The 14,881-nt window shown below is 41.2% G+C and overlaps 1 protein-coding gene across 2 annotated transcripts in view; it reads right to left on the bottom strand.

Moving 5' to 3' along the window:
- Nucleotides 1–14,881, bottom strand: part of LOC120736178 (matrix metalloproteinase-16-like) — a 73,233-nt gene that overhangs the window by 15,714 nt on the left and 42,638 nt on the right. For both annotated transcript variants that reach the window (XM_040036156.1, XM_040036157.1), the window contains 2 exons: nt 11,986–12,147; nt 7,465–7,676 (listed from right to left, as the gene is read on the bottom strand). In XM_040036156.1, coding sequence (XP_039892090.1) covers nt 7,465–7,676; nt 11,986–12,147 — 374 coding nt within the window. The remainder of the gene's footprint in view (nt 1–7,464; nt 7,677–11,985; nt 12,148–14,881) is intronic.

The following is a 14,881-nucleotide window of genomic DNA, read 5'->3' as shown; positions in this document are numbered from 1 at the left end:
ATCCCCCTAAAATAGCTAAAACTAAAAACAAACTAAAAACTACTTCCAAAAACATTCAGCTTTGATATTAATGAGTTTTTTGGGTTCATTGAGAACATGGTTGTTGTTCAATAATAAAATTATTCCTCACAAATACAACTTGCCTAATAATTCTGCACTCCCTGTACGATGGATGGCATAAATTTGTACCTGTATTTGCTACACCAAAGATAGAATAGATAAACCATAGAATGACTTTCTGCTTAGTGAGCAGAACTTTTTCTATAATTTTATGCAGAAAAGCTGAGATGTGCTGTTAAAATTACACTTCTTCATCTTATATTAAGATATCACAGGGATTAAATTAGTAGTTAAATGTCTGTAGGTTGACAGAAAGTCAAGTTTCACTCCTCTTGTCCAACCTGAGATCAAAGTGGGCTGTACGTGGCCCCTTGATATAAAATAAGTTTGACATTCCTGCTCTGAAGCACTTAGGTACCAATCTCACAGGAGGACATTAAACATATGGTAAGAGAAAAGGATCAGAGAGTTATCTTAGCTTAACACAAAGATTAGAAAATGGGCAAGCGGCCGGCACATTTCAAACTGGAATGTGGGTACAGATTAAAACGAATGATAACACATAACACATTATTAAGTGAAATTCAGAGGTGCTGGTAGGGGGTTTGTTACCTTTGAGCATGCCCAAGCTGGCTGCTTCCCCCCTGCTTCTCATCTTTCTGCTCAGTTAAACTAAGCTAAGCTAATCACCCAGAGGCTTTAGATTAAAATTAGACACGAGAGTGGTGTTCAGCTTTTCATCTCTCTTTCTCTTTGAATTCTCAGGACACCTGAAAAAGAAGTCTTACAATTGTCCGAAAACTGAATTGGTGGCATTAAAAATCCACTCCAGACGCGCGCTATTTTTGGACTCTCTCTCTCTCTTGCTTTTCATTCCACTGCTGAAAAAGATATTAAGAAGACACGACAGCTTACTGCCCATTTGGCAACTGCTTTCTCATTAATGGATGTCATAGTCAAGGAGCGTGGCTCCGGCATCGGCAATCCTGAACAGCGAGGCGCCCCGCGGCATCCCAGAATCCCCTGCTCTATATCTGTCCACACGAAGGAACGAAGTGTCCCTCAGTGAGTGGGCGAGAGGGGTGGTAGTTTCCATTTATTATATGTCTATATAACGGGCAACACACCAATAATGGAAGCTAGAGTAGATGAAAGCATTAGTGTGTCGAGTGTTGGGTGGAAGCTTATATATAGACTTGTAGGGGAAAAAACGTATACCTGCATGTGGGCACAACAAAAGGCTCTAATCCTGTCCGTGTAATGCAGCTACAAGTGTCCGAACATAATGAGTCACTGTTAAACGACAGCAGAGACATAGTGGGTGAAATGAATTTGGAGCTTTAAAGTGTCACCTAACAAGAGCTACAACAATTTCTATAGCACCGCTTTCACAGAGAGGTTTTACTGAACAGTGAGCTTTAATAAAAAAAATTAGCTTTAGGGATAAAAACTACTTTGGGAAAAAAGAGACCTTATAGCACAAAGAAAAGCATGAGCACAGTAATTTCCCTTTTTGTAATCCTTGCATCCTTGTTTTGAATTCTTGCTCCATAAAGGCAACACTGCAGCTATAAGAAAAGCATGTTGTAGGGAATGTTTAGTTAAAATCTTCAAATCCCTGTTTGGATTTTCTGCCTCTAAAAACTGACAAGACAGCAGTGAGCCATAAACCCAAATCCAAACTTTAATTATGATGTCTGAGACTCCATCCATATTTTACTACAATCCAAGCCTGATGGGAATTGAATGAACTCCTGGAAACTTTTTTTTGGTCTGCTTGTTGTCAGACAGCATAAGCGTCACACGCGGGCACGTTTGCGGTACAGCGGGAAAAAACTGGTTGTAATTAAAGCCCGAGAAAGCACTCTTCACCAGTGTACGCATGCATATACATGAATGTGTGTGCTGCTTCCAGCTCCGGTGGGAGAGCATATGGCCTGCGGGTTCACAGAAAGTTGAACCTGAAGTGGCTGCGACCATAAAACAACAGTAACTTTGTAGCTTTACGGGGCATTTACCGTTGACACTGGATCTGTGAAGTCATCGGTGAACCCCGGGTGACCCCGTGTCACCTCACTAGGAAAGAAAAATGAGCCACCGTAAAAAAACCACCTTTAACAAGCATGACTCCCGGCCTGGCTGTGTAGATTAATGTTAACCCGTATAAATCAGACATCTTTCAGCACTGCTTGAAAGACTAGTCTATCCCAGCATTCCTTATAACAAGGACTTCTGCGTCATAAAGAGCCACAATCAGGGCGTCTCAGCCCTGAATGTTACTCATCGATCCTGAATCTGTAACGTTACGTGAAAGTGGACCATTTTTCCCAGCGAGTCTTTGATAATCTGCTCTCCGTTTTAAATTCACAGGTGGAACATGTGAATATTTTCTAAAAACAGAAACCTCTGTCTCTGCACGGCAACGTTATCGCTCTTGATTCACTGTTTTCTGCTGCTGTTTTAGTGCCACTCATTAAGAATACCTGTTCTGTGAGCATCTGAAGGTCTAGAACAGCAAAAATATTTGATGACAGCAATCATCCAAATATCCTGGTTTGATAAGAGATGTTCCGTATACAAACCTGTAGCCTCCTATATGTTTTAAAACAGAGTACTTGCGATATCCAAAGTTTCGACATACATCCTCATCAGAGTTGTGCCCTGAATGATCATTTTAAATACAACAATACTTTTTCCTGCAGCCTATTTTTTCTTTTGCAGAGCAGCGGGTCCATGTGAAAAGAAATCCAAGCTCTGAATTGCTCTAACAATGAGCTGCAAAAGCCTACTATGATGCATATCAACAATGAAATTGCACTGAAAACCTCACTGCTCCCAGTGAATTTCACCAGATCACCTTCACTTTAAAGCTCCCTACTTTACATTGCTGGACCACCTGTCAGGGGCGGCGGGACCGCTGAGATCTCTGCTATAATGACTTGGCATCGACTGGCCTTTGGTTTTCCAAAACAATCAAGCTGGGATGGTGAGTACAACCCAGTTATGCAGGGCCAAATGGACCCGCAGAGCAAAGTAACCAAGCAAGGAATCAATCGAACAATCAAGTAAAGAACAAATCAGCCTTGTGAAGTTAAAAACCCCCTGAAAACTCAGCGAGCCATCGCTGCAGCCAGTCTGTAAACTCGTGCATGTACATTGGCTGGTTCTGAAGGGAATTTATCAGAGTCCGGAGTAATCCAAACATCTCTAATTATGATTCCAGATAAACTGTTTTACAGTTGGGCAGCTTCATCTACCAGGAGGAAAGAGGCGTTAACACGATACGTCAGTCTGCTCGCAGAAAGTTGGCAAAATACTCACTGAGAATCAAGAAATATTAGGACCACCTGCTCCTCCAGAAAAGCACACTTGGAGAGGGAATCCAAGTCAAACCCGTGCTCCCTTATTCATTTCACTTCACTAAACACACTTGATTCACGGGCTGAGACGCAGATTACTCTAAGGGGAGAACAAATCATCATGACTCTGATATTGCTGGTGGTCTTAACGATGTGAACACAGTGGATTTACAGCTACGCTTACATGTGTTCTGCAAATCTTTCCCCTCCGCTCCCCGGGATGTTTAGGAAAATGTGAGGCGGTGCCAGCGAAACGCTGAAAGCCAACAAAATAATGGAAGCACCATGCCAATTTAACATAAGTGGATGCCCACTTAAGCCGAGCAATTACAGGTTCCCCTGCTTATTTAGCACACTATCATTAACTAAGACAAATTGCAAACATGATGTCTTTTGCATACGGGTTGTTTTTCAAGCACTGTGCACATAAGCTATCATACATCACAGCTTTACGTTACAGAGTTTGTGAATTATGAAACAATTGATAATACAGTGCTTAATAGAAAAGTGACGGGACTAAGCCAAATGATGCGTAACAAAACACGGCTGCAGTGTACAGATGAGCAGCAAGTGCGACACAAAAGAAACAGCTGAAATATGACTTCATCAAAACGCTCCTTATCGTTTTAGTATCTGTTTGCTAAAATGGGCTCTCTCCCCACAAACCATCACATCTCTGCAGGTCCATTGCATCCTGGAGAACTATTGGAACATACAATAATAAAAATGATTCTTTTATTTTGAAAGTGTAAATATAAGTAAATAAATCCTAGCAATACACAAAAGTGAAATCAATACAAAAAATTACTGAGCAAAGGGTTTAGGCTAAAACTTTAGCTTATTACACTTACAGCCTTTTATAACAGGTATTCATTTATAAATAACTGGACATTATTAACTTCAGCTTATTGTTGTTATTATCTATATAACTAGGAAGCTCATTCTCCTTCTCTTGACGATACTTTAAAGATATAACACATTTTGGGATCACCTTAGCAGAAGGCATCGACAATATCATTTCCTAAATGTTGCCAGCATAAACAAAGGCAGTAAAATTTTAGCCTGATTTAAAGATAAAAGCCATTTTTACAAAAGTTTGACCTTATTTGACCTTGAAGAAGAGGTCAGAGGTCCAAGGTGACATGGCATTTAGAATCAGCATAGATCATCACCTGTATGTTGTCAATGCAAACAATGGCAGGTTTCAATAGTTCCAAATAGCATTATTATCACTTTGACCTTCAGATTAATCTATTGGCTTTGAAGGAGAGGTCAGAGGTCAAATGTGACATGCTATTTTAAATCTGTCAACAGTACTTACTATATGCTGACAATATACACCACACTAAGAATCGTACTTTCTAAGTTATGAGCCTTTTTGTCAGTTTTCCACCAATAAATCGTGAGGATGAGCTTGAAGATGTCGGTGGATGGAAGCCAAATTTTAGCATGACCCCCTCTACACCCCTACAAAGTTCTAGCAGAATTCATTCACGATGTTCGGAGCTATCGTGTGTCCTCATCACAACTGCCAAGGACGTTTACCCCTTTTACAGAAATACATCTTTCCAATATTTACACTGACCCCTGCCTTTTAAACATACTAGTGTCTAATTTTAAAGAGCCTCTAGAAGCAGATTCTTTTGTGCTTTACACATCTTCAGCACAGTGCTGAGATCAACAATATCCTACAATTTTAAGGTGTGAGTTATATGAAATGGTTGGCTCATAACAATAAAATCATGACATCCCTTGTTTTAGGTCCTCACAGTAAAGCAGCGGAGCACATACACAGCATCCTTCCACCAAGGCTGAAAATTCACTGAACACCGAGCATCAATAGAGTCTCTTGATCCAGAAGAATCCAGGTTTGTGTCTGAAACCTTCTTGTGAATATAAGGATGATTTCTCACCTCACTGTTTTTTTTTCCTATTTTAATTGATATTTAATTGTAATAAATAAATATAGTCTGTGGGTCAAGCCCCACCTCTGCAAAACTGCCCATTGTTGTTTTTGAATAATCCTGAATCCTGCAAACAAACTAAACTGATCACATAACCTCTTTGGCAAAGGTAAATATATAGGTAGCCATACATTAAAAAAAACAAAAAAAAATGAAATATTCATGTAGACTGAGAAAAAACAATGCTTGGATATATAAACAGATTAAATATAAACGACATCAAAGTCATGCTTGAGACGACCAATGTGATAAATTAAGACCAGGAAACTTCTGCAGCAGTGAACCACATTTTAATTTCAGACGCTGGGATCACTGGGACAGATATTTAGAGCCTTTCTCCTTCACTTCCTAAAGTCATAAAACATTTGGCTGATTGCTGAACATCTTTTTTATCTCAGCACTACCTCTGAGCTCTGTAGAAATCCCATGATCCTCATCACTCCATCAGGACAGGCTGTTGCCCTGGGAGTAATGAAGGCTGACAGTAGCTGCTGCTGCAGGCACCATGTGAAAGAGAGAGGCTGGACTAGACTACTGTGACAAGCAGGTATTGTTTCCACAGCCAAACCAGGCTCAGTGTGGGCTTCCAGTCTAATTTTGGGTAAATATCCTTACAGGCAGCAGCTTCAGCTCCACGAGTCCTTTTTTTTTAAATTTATTTTTTGAGTCAACAAGAAGAAAGTTGCAGCGAGGGGTGCAGAGAGGACGAAAACTGGTTTTACTCTGGCTCCACAAGTCTCTTATTTAACCAATGAATACTGTCTATTTATATCCACAGAAAATACAGTCACACTCACATAAAGCATTAGAGGCACTCTTTCTCCTTTCTGTGGAGAACACAGGACAGCTTTGTGCAGCCCCAGGGTTTTTCTCTGTTCCTTACTGCATGTTGCCAAGGTCTCGCTCTCACAAGCTAAGACCAAGGATAAAGATGTGTGTTTTTTCTCTTGTACTGGAATGAAAACCAAGCTGAGCTTCTCTAGAGAAGGAGAAACTGTATTCTACTGTGCACTGCATGCCTTTCCTTCTTTGTAAATTCTAGTTCAATAGACCCCAAGTTAACTAGGAAGTCTTCCTTCAGACATAATAGCCTCTTTAATAATGGGATAAAATACAGAGGCAACAGCTTCAAGAGAACAGAACAGGTTCCACAGTATTTCTACAAGCTAGAACCGCACTGTGAAACTGTGAAATAACTTATATTACCATCAAGTGAAGTTTTTCCACACTATGCACATGCCAAGCAGAATAACAGAAAAAGCTCTTATTTAGGTAATAATATTTAGATAATCCTCCAAACTTACAGCAATTTATTCTGCATGTAACTACAACCCAACTTTAAAAAACAAAACCAAAAAAGTAGCTGATGATAACAAGCAGGATGCAATCAATTTAAAATCATGTATATATTAGATCCTATTATATGTACTATTGTGTATTATACGATTACACATTTTATATTACACAGATTTATAATACATATTTACAATATTGTTGTTTCAAATGGAGATTATATCCTCAAAGCTAAACTTTGTCAATATCTGTTTAATCCGATTAGATAAAGTTTTCTACTTCAGTTATTTCGTGCTGCAAAATGAGATTGTTGAGCATACTAACACTGACCTTATGACCTGTCATGAATCCTACCATAAGACCGAGCCGGGCTGCTATCAGTCTGAAATTGAGCCCTCTTGTTAGTAGGATTCCCAGTGTATTTTCATGTATTTATTATTAATTGTGTTTTCATATATTTAATAAAATATTTATCACAATTTTTCTCTGTTGGTCTTTATTAAGACTAACAGAGATGGACTGTAGGGCCAGGTTGTTCTTGTGTTGGTGTTATCAGCTAGTCAAGTTATGTATTACACCCAGACGTATGGTGCAGGGATGAAGTCTCTTCTAGCTCAGTGGTGATTTGGACTGGGAACAATGATTTCTGTGCTCCCACACAGCTAAGAGATCCAGGCTATTGGTAAAAGAAAAAAACAGCTCTTGGGTTAAAAACTTGAGATTGCTGGAAACAAACCAAACGTGAAGAGCCCCTAGCTTTGTTTTGATATCACATGCTGTTGTTTTACCTTGAAGACGAACATCTCCCTTCTCAGTATGGCCAGGGTGTTGAAGCCTCCATCGCAGATGTTGGGTTTAGCATTGGGCTGCGACGGTCGCGTAGGCAGCATTGGGAGTTGCGTCTGCCTGTCTTGTTTACGAGGGTCCGAAGGAGGATGGGAGCGAGGAGAGGGCGCCGTTGGCAAAGGCTTGGTGGGCTGGGGGAGTTTATCGGGCGGCCCTGCGGGGAGTCAGAGAAATACATCTTATACGTCTCCGCAACATGTTGTTTTGCTTTTTCATTACTTCACCAGTTAAAGCTAACCAGCACTCTGATCTTGCAGGAGAAACGAATGTTCAAGCCAAGTTTAGTGGTGCCACTTGTAAAAACAACAACAAACAAACAAAGGTAAGAAGTGATGAAGGCTGCCAACGAGGACTCAACAAAGATGTGAGAGAGAAAGGAGTCCACGGATAAACAAGATGAGGTCAGTGGGTAGAAATCAGTGGGTAGATGTTAACGCTGCCAAGTTTAGAGATTCAGCTTAGCAAAGCATAATATCATACGCTATAAAGACACAAAAAAACAAGGCCTAGCAGAATTAGGTTTTATAAATGTAGATCATGTGATTTCATGCCAAATTCATGAATTACTGTACGTGATAAAGGGAAAGGAGTTATGCACACTGAAGCAGTGGCTAATAACAAATGGGCGTTGCCTATGAATAACGCATGACGCTGCATGATTAACGCACTCTGTGACTGTAAGGGGATGAGGTGCAGACAGACTGAGGAAGACAAGACTGTGACAAGACTAACGCTTGTTCCATGGTACTGCGCCTATGTCACGTTTGCGCAGGTATTTGCCTACGCAGAGCTTTCTAGAGTTGTTTTCAACCTGTGCTAACGAGATCCCGTGCAGACTTCCAAAGATAGAAAATTGCAGTCTTAAAAGTACAGACGCTCATTTCACGTCAGCTCTTTGTGCTTATAATTTTGCTGACTGATTGGAGCAACAATAACACCACATACTTGGCACGCTAGCCTCTATCTGGCAGCAGATGCTTTCTGCAGGTAGACGTTTCGATCCGTACATCCCTACAGTCTGCCAACAGAGACCAATATTCAGCCCATAACGTGACAGAAAGACCTCACCTTAATCAGATAAAATGTATGATTTTAATGGCCTTCCATTCTTTCAGCAGACTTTCACAGACTTGCAGAATCAATGCCAAGGCCCACTGAAGCTGTCCTGGCAACATGTAGTGGCTACTTAGACATTTTACGTTGGCTCTTCCTTTAATGTGTCATCCATCTGTAGTTGACAAACCAGACAATCGCAGGATTAAGCCATCACCCAGTCCACAAAACTGATCAGCGGGTCTACACGAGAGTGATTCCATTCACTGACTGAAGTTAATCCCCTGAAATACATCCCAGATTAGTGGAGCCAAAGTACTCTGAAGTTATGTAAGCATGGGGGAGATTCACAGTCAGATGGACGTGTAAACAAACAGGCAAATGTGTACTTGCAGCTACATTGTGGTAAACCGACGACAAGAAAAAATAAACACAGCTTTTTTGGGGGCAGATTTTGGCTCTTTTGGTCACCCTGTAATTTCAGCATCTGGCTGTTGTTAATTTACTGGAGATGTCCAGGTGGCCCACATGTTACACCAGTACTGTGGTGACTGGCTGGACCAATCAGCTAATTCCACCGATCTGTGCACTTGAAACAGGAATCTAATCAGCAAACTCTGTGGGTGGGTGTGGGAGACAAACTTCCCACACTTACAGATATTAGTGGAACACAGATGAAAACCAGCAATGCAGCCTAAGAACAAAGGAGCTGGAGAGCCTTTACAAGGAACTGTATAACCGCAGAATTCATTCATGAACCACTCGTAGTTCACGTTCATATAGCTGATCTGTTTGGATTTAAATAAATACTGTGTATTATGTAAAACACTCAACACAAAAAGTTCAGACATTTTTCACAGTGCATGTTTGAGGTACTTATTTTATTTTTAGTGGGCTACATACTGAATTTAGAGGACAGAAAGAAAAAAAAAATCCATCCTATCACACTAGTATCGATCCGATACTGATACCAGCATGAGTATCGATACTATTGATATTTGGCTCAATTTGCATCATGGTTTCACCTTCTCATGTTGCAATTCCCTGACCGCTACCTCAGCTGCTGCTGACCTCTCATCCCTACTACTAAAGCCATTAGCAGGATGTGAAGAGATGTAAGTGCAGAAACAGGAGGCCTGTGTGACAGAGAAACTTCAGAAGTATTACGTGACAGTCATGGTGGAGTAGTAAAGGATAGTGTTATTGCTGTAGCTGACTCCAGGGTCACTACTGATATGTTAGCCAATCTATGTGGACATACCAACTAGCAATGTGGATATGCTGACGCCTGTTTTTAGCATGCTAGTGTGGTTAAAGATATAAATGTGCAAAGAGTGAACATATACAGAAAATGAGAATATCAATATTGGAGTGTTTTATTGTTCATAATGGAATTATGACACAGGCTAATGGTCATGGTTTAAAGGAAAAATATCAAACAAAGATTTAACGAGGCCTAAAAGATAAGACATGTGAGACTTTTAAAATTTAATGCAGCTCTTGTTGGGCATCCGGCCATTTAGAAGTTTAAGGCAGATTTACCCTTTAGTTATTTATGTAAAATTAGATTTAGCTCATTTTGTTTTCTTTAAAAAGTCCTAAAAATATAAACTCCAGCCCAAATATAAACTCCAGTAATCGTGTTTACTGTTTGAGGGCTTCAGCTGAATTTCAATACAATTATGGCCTGAATAACATTAATGATTTTTGTTTCTGTCATCCCAGTCATCGACATCATGGTGCCTGAGCTCTGCTGCTTCTGTAAAAAGGAAGTGGGCTCTGAGAACGCAGGAAGTCATTAAGTTCAAAGCCCAGTGGGAACATTGGGATTTGTCCAGGAAGAAAAAAAGATTACATGACAGAAATGCCACATCTATAGGTTTGAATGTGATCTGTACTTCATTCTTTACAGTTTCAAGCTGCCAAACTTTTTATTCACATAAGTCAATACATATCGAATGCACTTTACAGTGTTTTTTGTGACTACGGTTCAAAGAGTTGAAGGAATAAACAGAAGCAGCAAAGCCAAAACGTCCAAAAACTCTAGAGGTCAACTGATCCTCAGCAGCTCTTAGCTTCCCACAGTTCCTCGTATGACTGTGCCCGACTCTCCCAGACTGCAAGCCAACAGCTGTAAATGAACGCCAATTCACTCGCATTTCCTTCACATCTCGTTATACCGCTCCACCTTCACACAGAACCAAGTCGCACTTTTTTCCTACTCAACCTTAAGTGCATCACCTTGTACTCGATGTAAGCTGTGTACCTCCCACCTCTTCTCCTGTTTAGTACCACATCTAGCACCGGCACTGGCATGTGGAAAAAAAATGGAGGCCAATTACTGCGAGGGGGGTGGGGGGGTACAAAGCTGAGAGCAGAGCTGTCATCAGTCGTCCTGCCCTTCAACTCTTGGTACGACACAGAGGAGAGGGAGGGAGGGGCAATGCAGAGGAATAAAACACGAGAGGGATGAAGAGAGATTTGATCGCTTGCCCAGGTCTGTCACTCCCAGAGGGACGTGCCCTGACCATGTAAGCAGATGGCAGGTTCTATGTGTGTGCGCGCATGCAGCCATTCAGCAGAGTGTGACTGGTGTACAGTGTCGACAGCTGTAAGGAACGATGCTGTCATTCGCCAACGAGTCGTTTCCGAACTTGGATGTCAAGCTGAGGTTGAGACGACAGCATCGGCACTCCCGATAACACATTTAAACATTAAGGCTTCCTCCTCCACAAGCCAGCCTCGTCTGAATTATCATTACAAGTATCCAGACTGATAACTGATTTTGCCACTGCCATCTACTAATTCAACTACGAGTGAAAAAACCGAAGAAGCAAACTCTGTGGGTGCTTCCATAAATCCTTTGCCGTCAAATTGAATTTCACACTGCCGCCCCAGAGCTATATCAGCTTTATGAGAAGACAAAGCACTGTGCAATCAGCGTCTGTCAACTCCAAATGTGTGTCGATGAGGGATGCGTGCTGTAGGCGCGCTGATGATGAAGTATGATCGGAAATGTAGGTCTTAATTGAATTCAATTTAAGTATTTGAGCCTTAATTTGAATCTTGGTCTTAATCTTATTTCTGTAACTTTGAAAGTTTGTTACAATAACGCAGAAAACAAGAGCTCCAGGTGAAGGAAGATGACTTACTTTAGCTATGCCAGCTTCATATGGTTAGGTGTGTTGGGCAGTGTACTTATAGTTGAGCTCTTACATGGTCTACTGACTTGATATGTCACAGGAAGATGACTATGAATGCTTAGTATGTTATTGGCTTGCTTGTATGACAGCTAAAGCCTGAAGACTAACTCCTCAGACCACACTGATAAATTCTAATACTTGGCTGTGTCCTGCGTTTGCTTAACAAATTGCTGTATTTAAAGAAAAAAAGAAAAAAAGAAGGCTTACCATAAATTTTCTGGATGCCTAGCAGGTCATCCATTGGTAGTTTGAAGTCATCCGTGTCCATGTACTGATAGAAAGGAGCCATGATAGCTGTGGGGTCGTTGGAGTGTTCGAGGCCCAGTGCGTGACCTAGCTCATGGACGGCTACCAGGAACAAATCGTTACCTAGAAACACAAAGAGAGAGTGAAGGAGAGAGCAGCTCTGTCAGTGCTGTTGGACGTAAACGAAAACAAGCGAATTCGGAAAGAAAAAGAAAAGAGAAAACTTTGTCAGCCCCGGGTTATTGTGGCTTGTCAGGGTCCACCTGTTCTAGTGCCAGAGAGGTTCCCTCAAAATAAGGCCAAGTTTTGAAAGTTTGTACAGCCGTGTTTAAATAAGCAGCAGCCCTACAGGGGAAAAGCTGACTGTGTCTTACAATATGCATCCATACATATATAAGGGTCTATGCATGAGCACAGATAATCCACCATCTGCGCTCCTAACCAGTCCATCTTCAGACAGAAACACAGGCCCGTACACATACATGTGTAATAAATACAAGTGCACTTCAAAGAGCACAGGCAACCCTGCGAACTGTAATTAGTCTCTAGCTGCGGTAAGCTGAAGACTACACTGGGTTCTTGACCTCTCGACTCTGTGGCTAACAGCCAAACCCCAGCCCAACCCTAGCTGTATTAAAGCTGAGATATTTGGGATTGAAAGCCTCCTATTCCTCAACTTACGTCACTGGCAACCAAAACAACAACAAAAACCAGTCCTCCTCATCCTCCTCTCTGATGTTCTGCCAGCGTTTTGAATCTGACCCATAAAGAAGCTCATCATCATAAAATTAGGGTTAGACTGCTACGTCTTCTATTATTTGTGGCTATACACGTGCTGTCTGTGGGAAACTATTAACCTGATTCCAATGAGACGTCTTACGCTGCAATATGTTATTGCTGAACTTCAAAGGAAAGCTTTTTTTCCTAGCTGTCAGACACAAAAAGTTATGGTTTACCGTTATGCATGAAAATGTAATAGCAGTTAGACAAAGGTCGGCTGGAGTTTAGAGTCAAACTGGTCAAAAACAAAAAAATATGGGGTGAGCACCATCACCTCGCAGCAAAAAGGGTTCGCTCTGGATACTCTGGCTTCTTCCCACAGTCCAAAGACAAAGATGGGGTTAGGCCAACTCGTGACTCTAAATTGAGCTTGTCTGTCTGTGTTAACCCTGCGACAGACTGGCCAGGGTGTGCCCTGCCTCTCGTCCTGCGATGCTAACCTGGATTAGTGGAAGAAAATGGCTGGAAGAAAAAAACAAAAAGGATTTAATGTGTTTTGAGGGGGGTTTCTTTTGCACTCTCCAAGCTGCCATCTCTCTTCAGTTTTACCTTTGCTTTTTTTTTTCTTCTCCCCCCTTATCGCGACAAGACTCAGTGGGGATAAGCATCACTTATTCATTGGTATTCCTACAAAAGTGAGGCACTTATCTGCTGCAAATCTGTCACATGAATAAGGCATCAGCAGATACAGAGACTGAGATTTAGATCTCTTCATCGTAGGTACAGTGCGATACTTAGGAATTTACGGACAAGGCTACAACAGAGAAACGGGTTAATTGGGACCTCATGAATGATATTTGACTGTATAAATGTCAGCAGGTCTTTATAGGCTTGATGGAAAGCTCTTGCGTTAATACCCAGGTTTTCGCTGAAACAGCTTCGGGTTTCAGTCCAAGTCGTCCAATGAAAATAGATGGCTTGTAAAAGTTAGAGAAGTGTAGAAATTGAGGCAAAATTTATGCAAGCTTGTAATATTGAACAAGTGTCTGGAGATGTGGTTTATAGCAAATAAAGAGAGGCAGAGAGAAAGAAAGGAGATAAAGAGGAGAGAGATACAGCTCAGTGATTCAGGAATTATTTGAGGAGGAAATCGGGCGAGCCAGCTCTGCAGCTGAAGATCTTCCACCCCCCCGCCCGAGTTGTTTCCTGGGATAGCAGCGGAAGCAGAAGGGTAAGAGTGAACAATTAAGTCTAAAAAAAATGAAAAAATCAAATTAATTCTATGAAAATAGCCGGTAGAGTTACAGCACACAAATGTGATGGTGGTCTGTGAAGAGATTTTGATCTTAGTGTAGCTGTACACGTGCTTGCTCGATTTACCCACACTAACTGGCATCATTTCTGACTTCATAAATCATATTAATAACTCACTGACCGCATCAGCACTCACTGACTCACTGACCTCTTTTTCTTTTCTTACCAAAAAAGACTTGAAGCTCAGAGGAGTGTTAAAAAATATGATGTCAAAACGTGCTACACACATATGTGAGTAAAGTGGAATTATTGACTGTATATGTAATATTAATGCGACTACATTTACACCAGATCTCTGTCTGTCACCTCATCGTACCTGATCCTTAGTACCCAGAAGGTTATTAGTAAACAAGTAAAGGTTTATTTATGTGGCACTTTTCACAGACTAGGCAGTCACAAAGTAAAAAATATTGACTGTAGTAAGTTGTCCCAGTATATATATATATGTATGTATGTGTATATATAGCTCTCATATACTGTTTTATTGAGAAATACAGTATATGAGAGCTATTGCACAACGAGTTCTGACACTACAGATGCTCAGGTCATCAGGTGCACGACTTAAGTGAAGAACTGTCTCTGTCGTTTTCCGTCTCCATCTCGTTCCATCGCTCAATCTTGAGTCAGCCTTCCTGCCTCCCGGGTCCCTCTGAGGTCAGTGTCGTCGCTTTGACTCGGCTGCTTATGTAAGTCACGTTGTGTTAGATGGGGATGTCCTGTCGACCCCGGGGCCACAAACAAAGCTAAGGCAGTTTGTACCGCCTGGCTAATTATCAGCTGGAAGTTACAGAGAGCCCAGAGAGAAAATGGTGACGCCTAGACA

The sequence above is a fragment of the Simochromis diagramma genome, unplaced genomic scaffold, assembly GCF_900408965.1.
Source record: "Simochromis diagramma unplaced genomic scaffold, fSimDia1.1 OVJJ01000271.1, whole genome shotgun sequence".
Taxonomy (NCBI): domain Eukaryota; kingdom Metazoa; phylum Chordata; class Actinopteri; order Cichliformes; family Cichlidae; genus Simochromis; species Simochromis diagramma.
Note: the sequence above shows the minus strand (reverse complement) of the source record. Positions and strands in the feature narration are given on the sequence as shown.